Here is a 10,000-nt window from a genome sequence, read left to right as displayed (position 1 = left end):
AATAAACACATAGACACACAGAGACACACAAACATAGAAGCTTGTTACCTTGTCTCCGTCATCTCCTGAGGGCCCCGCTGGCCCCATGGCTCCGAGCAGTCCAACGGGCCCCTGCTCCCCGTCCTGACCAGCCGGCCCAATGGGGCCTTTGTCCCCCTGAGACACACACCAACGCGCACATGTAATGTTGTTGAACTTGTTTTGTCATTGAACAAACGCACAACTACTATTGCGACAACACATCGTCAGTAGGGTAAAACCAACTTGTCTCACAACGGTTAACACCAACCAAAGGCAAAAGGATTCAAAGAGGGAAAACTACTACTAAACTACTTTCCCTTTCATCAACACTGGAAATTAAGAAATTCAATCGTTGCACTCTGATTACCAATTCCAAATTCTGTGAATAAGGACAATAGACACATCTTAAAACAGCCTTGACCATTATTTTATAAAGAGAAAGTTAACATACAGGTTCTCCTTTCTCCCCGCCTGATCCTGGTCCACCGATGGCCCCAGCCCGCCCAGGCTGACCGATGGCACCCGCCGTTCCTGGGGGTCCGCGCTCCCCTAGCGACCCCTAGAGGACAGCAGAGGAACAGCAGGCTACTCCTTCAATATATGTTCAAATAGAAACTAAATGGATGAGAATGTTTCTGTTTAGATGAGTTTATCGACCCAGAGAATCAGAGACATGTTGGTATACATTTTCTTCATCTTAAAGAACACAGAGGGGTTTTCCATGTCTGTTTTTTGCGTGCTGGTCTGACTCCACTTTAGAAGGTATTTATGGACCGGGTCTCATCGATAACTGACTGACTGAGGAAGGAAGACTCACTACAGCTCCTGAAGATCCGGGAGGGCCCGCGCCTCCTTTAAGTCCTGCGGGACCCTGGAAAACAAACAGCACATGTGCAACATCAAGATTGTGTTAGTTGTGTGTGTGTCTCTGGGTTTGCACATTTGTGTGTGTGTTTGTGTGTATGTGTGTGTGTCTATATGCATTTCTGTCTTTGTATTTGCACGTAAATATGTGTATGTGAGTGCATTTGTGCACATGTGTGTTTGCATCGGATGAAATGTGTGTCTGTGTTAGATAAGCTGAGACTTTATTAGTCTCAGATGTGTGTGCCTTTGTGTCTGCATGTTTCTGGGCAAGTCTGTGTTTTAATGTGTGTCTATGTTATTTTCTGTCTTGAGTTTGCATGTGTGTCTAAGTGTGGGTGTCTGTCTTTATGTTTGCATGTGTGTGTGTGTGTGTGTGTGTGTGTGTGTGTGTGTGTGTGTGTGTGTGTGTGTGTGTGTGTGTGTGTATGTGTGTATGGGTGTATGGTCTTTATGTATGCACATTTGTGTGTGTGTGTGTGTGTGTGTGTGTGTGTGTGTGTGTGTGTGTGTGTGTGTTACCGCTCCTCCGGGGGCTCCTCTGCTTCCTCTGAATCCTCTGAGTCCGGTCGGTCCGTTCTTACCCGAGGTTCCGGGAGTCCCGAAATCCCCCTGAAAACCAACCAACCACACACACACACACACACACACACCCACACACACACACACACACACACACTCACACACCCAACACAACCCCATCACCGCTCTGGTGTCTCCATCATGCATTATTGAGCATGAATGAAATTTGCAGCAGGTGAGCGTGTGGTGTGCATCATGAGAGCTGACCTTTGCCCCCTCCTTCCCGGCAGCACCTGGTAACCCCTGCTCTCCGGGGACCCCCGGAGACCCTGGATGACCCCGGTCACCGTTCGGCCCCGTCTCCCCTGATTTACCCTGGAAACCCAGAGCGGATGATGTCATCGCACCCGGGGCCATGGCGCTCAGCAGGTTGGGTAACTATAAGAAGTGTGTCGTTTGTGTGTGTGTGCTTGAAGTAGACGGGTTGACCTACCTGGGGTCCCACGACCCCTGATGGCCCGGGGGGGCCCGTTTTCCCTTGGAATCCCTGGTGGATGAATACAAATCCACTGAGTGTTTGATAAGAGAATCAGCCTTTTATATTTGTAAAAGACCTGCAGAACACATTAGAGGTTTCTATAAATTGAACTACTTACCGGCTCTCCTCTCTGCCCTGGATGACCTGGGAGTCCATCTTTACCGGATGGTCCCTACACACACACACACACACACACACGCACGCACACACACACACACACACACACACCCACACACACACACACACACACACACACACAAGCACACACACACACACACACACACACACACACACACACACACACACACACACACACACACACACACACACACACACACAAAGGTTTTATGTGTCCTAACAGTAAATTATATTTAAGAAACAATATGATGAATGAAATAATCCTAGCCACACATTTTATTGTAAACGTCGTACATAGCCGACATCTGTGCATTTGTAGCTCAGTATTTCTACGTGTCTAAATGGCGTCTGTGTTGGGTTTCTACTCACAACTGATCCTTTGGGCCCTGACTCTCCATTCCTTCCAAATGGCCCTTGAGGTCCCTATGGAAACAGCAGAAACAACATCACCTGTTACCCAAGGAAAAAAACAAAATACCTCAAAGGATTAAATGAATAAGTGGTCATAGTCTCACTCTCTCTCCAGTTGGTCCTGATGAACCGTCGTGGCCGGAAGACCCCTGAGAGAAAGGAAAAAATAAGGAGTCATTAAACAAACATATTATCAATATCGATCTGATAACAGAACAATCAAATCCATTTCCTATCAAACGTGGGGTCCTAAACAGCGTATTCTGGGTGCTAGTTTGGACAATGTCTTGATCACTGAGCAGTTGTGATGTTGAGATGTTGAGATGATGAGATGTTGAGATGTTGATCTCCAAACCTTTTCTCCTGGTTTCCCCGTGGGCCCCTTGGCTCCTCTGGCACCTCTCGCCCCCTGTAGGGAGGGGAACGTTAGCCCAGTCTTTACCCGCACCACAAAGCATTTAGAGAGACCGTTTACTGGGAACACCGCAGGTAGAAAGTGAGGAAGACAAAAGGGGCACTCACGTTTGGACCCCTCTGGCCACCACTTCCTGGCTGCCCCGCAGGACCCTGGGAAAAAAAAACATGGCGCAGAATGTTATTGGTCGATGGGAGGATTCAAATCAATCAATCAATCCTGTTGGAGTCCATCTACGGACCCACCTTCTTCCCTTTCTCTCCTTCGGACCCGATTGTGCCCGGGAATCCATCTGATCCCTAGGAAGGAGGTGGAAACACACAAGCTCTCAGATCCACCAACATCATGCTCTTTACGGTTGTTTACTGTTTACATTCATGTCATGTTTACCTTGGGTCCCTGTCGCCCCGGGTAACCAGGCAACCCGGGAACTCCCAGTTTACCCTGAAATGAGATGGTTTAATGGAAGTGGTCAAAACAATATATCCAATAAACACGGAGCAGAAGATTGTATAACTATACTTGTGTTTTAACCTTAACATCCCCTAAACACAGAGCTGACTCTATTATAACTATACTTTTGTTTTAAACTAAATATCCACTAAACACAGAGCTGAATCTATTAAGCTATACTTGTGTTTTCATTCCTCATTGAAACAGTCATTGGGAGGACGGACACCTTCTCTCCGGCGACGCCCAGAAGGCCGGATTCTCCCAGAGGGCCGAGCTGGCCCTTGGGCCCCTCAGGTCCGTCTTCCCCTCGGTTACCCGTGGACCCGTTGTCCCCGTTGTCCCCCTTCACCCCCATCTCCCCCTTGGACCCGGGGAAGCCGTCCTCGCCCTGCGGACAGAGGGAGGGGAGATGGGGTGTGAGGCCATCAGACAAGGAACCAGAGGAAGGGTGTTTGGGTGTTAATGTAATGGGTGTATAGTGTGTATAGTATCTGTAAAGTGTTGTCTTGTGATGTGCTGTAAAACCAAAAACCTTCTCACCTTCTCTCCTTTGCTGCCCTTCAACCCCCTGATTCCGTCCGCGCCCTGATAGACAGACAGACAGACAGACAGACAGACAGACAGACGAAATGTCAGGCTAACCAAGACAACAGGAAGCACACAACTTCAAATTACTTGGGTTCCTTGTGATTCCTCGCCAAAAATAATATTCCGGCGAGGAGACACCCTCTTGATCTGTCATTCGCAGTAAGCGGTGCATCACGATTGTTCAGCAGACTTCAAACATCAGCTGTATTTGCCGTGTTTTTCTGTGTCTGTGTGGAGAGGAGTATGTGTATAGTGTGTGGAGAGGAGTCTGTGTGGAGAGGAGTCTGTGCAGGTGGTTCAAGTGTAAATGTGTACATATGTGATGGAAAAACACTGGAGTTTATGTTGACACTGCGGCATGCTTTACCTTGACTCCCCGGGACCCAGGATATCCGACAGGCCCCTGCATGCCCAGTGGACCCTACGAACAAAACAAACGTTCACCTGCATTTTCTCCTATGCTTTTAAAACAACACACCAGGTAGCAGCTAGCGCAGCCGCTAACGGACAGGAGACGCAGCTGTGCGGATAGTATGAGAGTTCGGAACAAATATATTCCTCGAAAGACACACATATGCACACACGCGCACACGAACACACACACACACACGCACACACACACACACACACACACACACACACACACACACACACACTTACAGGTAATCCCTTCTCGCCTGGAGTCCCCTCTCTGCCTGGATGACCCTAATGACAAGAAGGAAGAGGAATGTTGGAATCAATATGCATATGTGCGTACGTAGGTGTGTGTGAGTGTGTGTTGCCATGCATGTCTTTATTGACTCACAGTCGGCCCATCATTTCCAGGTAAGCCCTGCATCCCCTTCTTGCCTTGGGGTCCCTGCAGCAGCACACAGGGGGTGGTGAGTGACAAGCTATTAACCGAGGCTCCCCCAAGGGCCCAGAATACAAACAGGATATAACAGGATATATCTTACCTTCTCCCCTGGAAGCCCCACCAGGCCTTGAGGGCCGGGGAAGCCCTGTCAGAGAGGGGGAGAGCGTTAGGATACAGCTGTGTGCCTGTCTGGGTCTGTGTGTGTTGTGTGTTTGTTTGCTATGGTTTACATACCAGTATTCCGATGTTCCCCTGTTGTCCAGGTGCCCCAACCTCACCTGATGGTCCCTGGACAAAGCATCAGTCAATGAAATACAGTGCAGAGTATTTAAGTCTATCGTGGGCTATTTAGGAATATTGTGGACTACTCTTGGCTGTTAATGACTCATATGGACTTGTATGGACTAGTATGGACTATTCAGACTATTGTTGACTAGGTAGGTCTATTCTGGAATATTTTCTTTTTTATAAATTACATATATGGACTTGTATGGATAATTCTATGGACCATTATTCAGGTACATTGTGTTGCCTATTCAAGTCTGTTCTGGAATATTAAAGAATATCAATGACTAATACGGACTAACAAGGAATATTGACGACTATTTAGGTCTAATTTGGAGTATTCAGGTATAATATTAAATGTTCATAACTATTCATGACCAAAATGGACTTGTATGGCCTATTATGGAATATTTCTGGGTAGTTCTGGACTGGAGCTTCAATGTGTCATATGATGCAATACCACTGTACTCACCAGGTTCCCCTTTGACCCTTGAACTCCATCCACCCCCCGGATGCCCTAGAGAAAAAAAGAATGAGAAGGAAAAGCATTGAAAGACTCCTGGGCCCCCGGGCTGGCTGTAGGATCTTCCCAAGAAGTGATAATTATAATAATCAGAGGTTAAGGCTGTAAAACTAAGTTCCTCTTTACTAAAGAAGATCCCTGTTTGAGGTTAATGTCGCTAAGCCACATGCGTTGTAACCATCTGCATCTTCACATTAAATGCATGTAAACTCGTCTAACTACAGGCTTCTAGAACTTCCTGCCTTCCAGGAATCCAGAACGAGGGGGTTCTCCGTGCCGTAACGTCGCTTTAAGCCATGTGCGCTGTAAACACATGTTAATTCCACTACGAGCTCGAGCAGCTTATTTGACACACGGGAAGTAATTTGTTTTTTTATGGGAGTAAATATTAAATACAAGCGCTGACTTGCGTGGCAACAAAAGATGCAACAAGTCGGGCAAGGGGAGGCTCCGTGCCCCCCGGTGATGCAGAGCGCAGTGTTTGGCAGGCAGACGGCGTGGGAGGATTGCCCAACGCCGTGTTAACAACTCCCGCATTAGCAGCGCAATCGCGATAACGCAACACCACCACAGCCGACAGCGACGCAGAGTTGTAGTGTATGAGGTATGTTGAAGGGTATTGTGTTGTTCGTGTTTCACAGTTGAGATGTAGAGATAAGACGGATTATATGGAACTAATTGAAACTGTTATGTTCCTTTTGTATCCGAGGAATCGTTGTCGGTGCAAGTGTGTGAGTGTGTATGTGTGCAGGTGTGCGTAAAACGGGATGTGTTTGTGTGTGTGCGTGTGTGTGTGTCTGTGTCTGTGTGTGTGTGTGTGTGTGTGTGTGTGTGTGTGTGTGTGTGTGTGTTATTGATGGTAATAATGACAGGTGGTACTTACAGGCTGACCTATGGGTCCGGGATTTCCTCTTGGGCCATTCATACCTCTGGAACCCTAAAAGCAAAAGTCAAGGTCAACATTGTATGTTAACGACTCCCTGTGTTTGTGTGTGTGTGTGTGTTTGTGTGTGTTTGTGTGTGTGTTTGTGTGTGTGTGTTTGCATACAGGTGTTTGTGTGAGTGTGTTTGTGCCTGTATGTGTGTGTGAGTGTGTGTGTTTGCATACGTGTGTGCGTGTTGTGTGTGTGTGTGTGTGTGTGTGTGTGTGTGTGTGTGTGTGTGTGTGTGTGTGTGTGTGTGTGTGTGTGTGTGTGTGTGTGTAGAAAGGAATCAATCTGAAAATGTATCCAGCGTATCACTGTAATGCCCTCAGGCCGGTGTTATACAGTGCACCTTAAAAGAACAAAAGTCCTTCATTCCTTTGGCTATCAGGATATTAAACGGCCAAAGTAGTCATTTCAGATGACTGGTAAAATGCTTTAAACTTATTTATATGAACTATATCAAATGTTTTAACGTATTTACTGCTGCTCGTTGTTTCCTTGTACTGGCCTTTGTACTTTGATCTGTTGCCTCTGACATATTACTTTCTTGTCTTGTCTTTGAGTCTTTTAAGTCATTTGTCTGGACTGGGTTCAAATGAATTGCCCTTTTTGGGATATATAAAGTTGCCTTAATCTGAATCTGAATCTGTGTGAGCGCGTATGCCCGTATGCGTGTGCGTGTGTGTACGTGCGCATGTGTGTGTGTGTGTGTGCCTGCGTGTGTGTAAACGTGTTCACTCACAGCATCCCCTGCTTGTCCTCTTGGACCAGGTGGGCCTTCTGATCCCTGGTGGGAGGAGGATCAGAAGGTCATTTGTCTCCTCAGACATATTTTAAATTTGTGTCATTTTTTAAACCAACCATCTCAGGCTCCAAGCAGGCTCACCTTTTCACCCGAAATCCCAGACGGGCCATGAGGGCCTGGCTTCCCTCGCTCCCCCTGACACATGAGGGAGTAGATTAAATTGTCAACTGACAATTCTATGAATGAATGGATGAATTAAGGATCAATCAATGATTCTTAAAAGCTGGATAAGTCATTCATCTTAATCAAATTGACCTTGTGTCCCTTGTTTCCAGGGAGACCAGGCAGCCCATCGAAACCCCTGCTCCCCTGAAAGGTTAAGAGAGAGAGAGAGAGAGAGAGAGCGAGAGAGAGAGAGAGAGAGAGAGAGAGAGAGGAGAGAGAGAGAGAGAGAGAGAGGGAGAGAGAGAGAGAGAGAGAGAGAGAGAGAGAGAGATAGAGGGATGGGGAGATGAAAGGTTAAAATAGATGCAAAATATCCAGCGTAAATAATCAGAAGGAGAAGTGGAGGACGTAGTCCTCACCTTTGAGCCTGACTCTCCTATTGCACCGCGGGTCCCATCTGTACCCGATCTGCCCTGGAACACACAAATAACCCCACACACACACACACACACACACACACACACACACACACACACACACACACACACACACACACACACACACACACAGTGAGATTACTCACAAACATAACCATTTCCGGGACCAGGCGTGCGATAACAGAACGATGGTGTGTTTTACTCGGAGTGGCCGACTGTATCTCTCACCCGTTTCCCGGGACGGCCGTTCTGCCCCGGACTGCCCTGCATCCCCCTTGGGCCCTGGGGGGTGGGGGGGGGGGACACAGCACAAACATTAATGGCCGCTGACGGGAAATGTAGAGTCAACCAACAACGACACACAACAATGGCACGACGACATTCACGAGCACGCTGCCGGGGCTACCACATCGCCCGAACGGGTCATGGGTGACTCACCGACGGCCCCGTTTCCCCGTTGCTTCCCTTCAACCCCGAAGGGCCCGATAAACCCTGGGAACACACACACACGCACACACACACAGACACACACAGTTAGTAGGAGTACGGAACGCATGCAAAGTGTTTCCATTTCGTAGCCTTGGTGGTCCGTTTTATTATAGGCCCGTTTTACCACGGTGGGTCCGACTTCTTACAGTCCTTGCCTTTGGTAACAGTTTCTTTAATGGCCTCGCTTCGTCCAATCTACGATCGTTGATCTTTGGCTTCTCCGTTTTATTTCCATTGTTTTATAGTTGATGTAGTCATTTTCCCTGGTTAACGGGCTATGAATCACTGAACAAAGAGGCCTCCTGTCATTCTGAGTAGCAGTAGTGATTGTGGTCAGGGCCGCTGGTGGCCATTTTGGTGCCCTACGCGAGCGGGGGGGGGGGGGGGGAGGGGGGGGAGCCTCTTTTTATATATTAGGTAAAAACATATAATTGCCGAAATTGAGTGATAGGTTATGCAATTAAGAAAAAACAACGGTGGGCCTCTTCATAACTAATTTATATATATTTTTAATTCAATAATGTAATAATTATTTTTATTTTTTTATTTTTTTTACAAACCATAATTTTTGGTGCCCCCCCCCCCAGGTACTTGGTGTCCTACGCACTCTGCGTACTCTGCGTATAGGGAGCGGCGGGCCTGATTGTGGTTATTGTGGTTGAGAGGTGATTAGCGATGATGAGGCTGTGTACTCACCAGTGGTCCGGGCCTGCCCCTGAGGCCCAGAGGTCCGTGGGGGCCCTTCATGGCCAGCTAGAGTAGGACGAGAGGGGAGGACAGGCTGTCATGTGCCCTCCGAGGGGACTGGGCTGTGGGCTGAGGGGCTGGGTAGTGGCTGGTATTGATCGGTGGTGGCGGTGGTGGTGAGGTGGAGCCCTTACCTTGGTCTGCTGGAGGATAGCCTGGGCCTGGGCCTCCTGTGCTGAGACCACCGGGCCGGTCATGGGGTCTCCACCCGCCTGGAACTACACTCACGCACACACACACACACACACACACACACGCACACACATGGACACACACACACACACACACACACACACACACATGGACATGCATGCATCCATACACAAAGATAAACACAAGAATAGACAGAAATACATGTATATCCACACAGACAAACACACACACACACACACACACACGCACACACATGGACATGCATGCATCCATACACAAACATACACACACACATTCAAAGATACACACAAGAAAAGACAGAAATACATGTATATCGACACAGACAAACACACACATACACACACACACACACACACACGCACCCATACACATGGACATGCATGCATCCAAACACAAACATACACACACACATTCAAAGATACACACAAGAAAAGACAGAAATACATGTATATCGACACAGACAAACACACACATACACACACACACACACACACACGCACCCATACACATGGACATGCATGCATCCAAACACAAACATACACACACACATTCAAAGATACACACAAGAATAGACAGAAATACATGTATATCCACACAGACAAACAAACACACAAGCACACACACACAAACACACACACACACACACACACACACACACACAGACACACACGTTATTTAACTGTTTACACAGACACACATCCAG

At 47.6% G+C, this 10,000-nt stretch overlaps 1 protein-coding gene across 1 annotated transcript in view; it reads right to left on the bottom strand.

The window, feature by feature from the left end:
• LOC307071362 (uncharacterized protein) overlaps positions 1-10,000 on the bottom strand; it is a gene marked incomplete at its 3' end in the record, with an annotated part of 35,643 nt that overhangs the window by 9,461 nt on the left and 16,182 nt on the right. Inside the window, exons 13-42 of the mRNA XM_079730348.1 lie at positions 9,258-9,341; positions 9,073-9,129; positions 8,326-8,379; positions 8,116-8,169; positions 7,870-7,923; positions 7,601-7,654; positions 7,427-7,480; positions 7,283-7,327; positions 6,498-6,551; positions 5,564-5,608; positions 5,041-5,094; positions 4,907-4,951; positions 4,756-4,809; positions 4,611-4,655; positions 4,318-4,371; positions 3,903-3,947; positions 3,589-3,750; positions 3,300-3,353; positions 3,155-3,208; positions 3,017-3,061; positions 2,850-2,903; positions 2,599-2,643; positions 2,453-2,506; positions 2,064-2,117; positions 1,901-1,954; positions 1,675-1,782; positions 1,408-1,497; positions 839-892; positions 473-580; positions 49-156 (exon numbers count right to left, since the gene is read on the bottom strand). Coding sequence (XP_079586474.1) covers positions 49-156; positions 473-580; positions 839-892; positions 1,408-1,497; positions 1,675-1,782; positions 1,901-1,954; positions 2,064-2,117; positions 2,453-2,506; positions 2,599-2,643; positions 2,850-2,903; positions 3,017-3,061; positions 3,155-3,208; positions 3,300-3,353; positions 3,589-3,750; positions 3,903-3,947; positions 4,318-4,371; positions 4,611-4,655; positions 4,756-4,809; positions 4,907-4,951; positions 5,041-5,094; positions 5,564-5,608; positions 6,498-6,551; positions 7,283-7,327; positions 7,427-7,480; positions 7,601-7,654; positions 7,870-7,923; positions 8,116-8,169; positions 8,326-8,379; positions 9,073-9,129; positions 9,258-9,341 — 1,896 coding nt within the window. The remainder of the gene's footprint in view (positions 1-48; positions 157-472; positions 581-838; positions 893-1,407; positions 1,498-1,674; positions 1,783-1,900; positions 1,955-2,063; positions 2,118-2,452; positions 2,507-2,598; positions 2,644-2,849; positions 2,904-3,016; positions 3,062-3,154; positions 3,209-3,299; positions 3,354-3,588; positions 3,751-3,902; positions 3,948-4,317; positions 4,372-4,610; positions 4,656-4,755; positions 4,810-4,906; positions 4,952-5,040; positions 5,095-5,563; positions 5,609-6,497; positions 6,552-7,282; positions 7,328-7,426; positions 7,481-7,600; positions 7,655-7,869; positions 7,924-8,115; positions 8,170-8,325; positions 8,380-9,072; positions 9,130-9,257; positions 9,342-10,000) is intronic.

Source organism: Pollachius pollachius (genome assembly GCF_949987615.1).
Source record: "Pollachius pollachius genome assembly, chromosome: 2".
In the NCBI taxonomy this organism is placed as follows: domain Eukaryota; kingdom Metazoa; phylum Chordata; class Actinopteri; order Gadiformes; family Gadidae; genus Pollachius; species Pollachius pollachius.
This window is presented reverse-complemented; position numbering and strand designations above follow the sequence as displayed.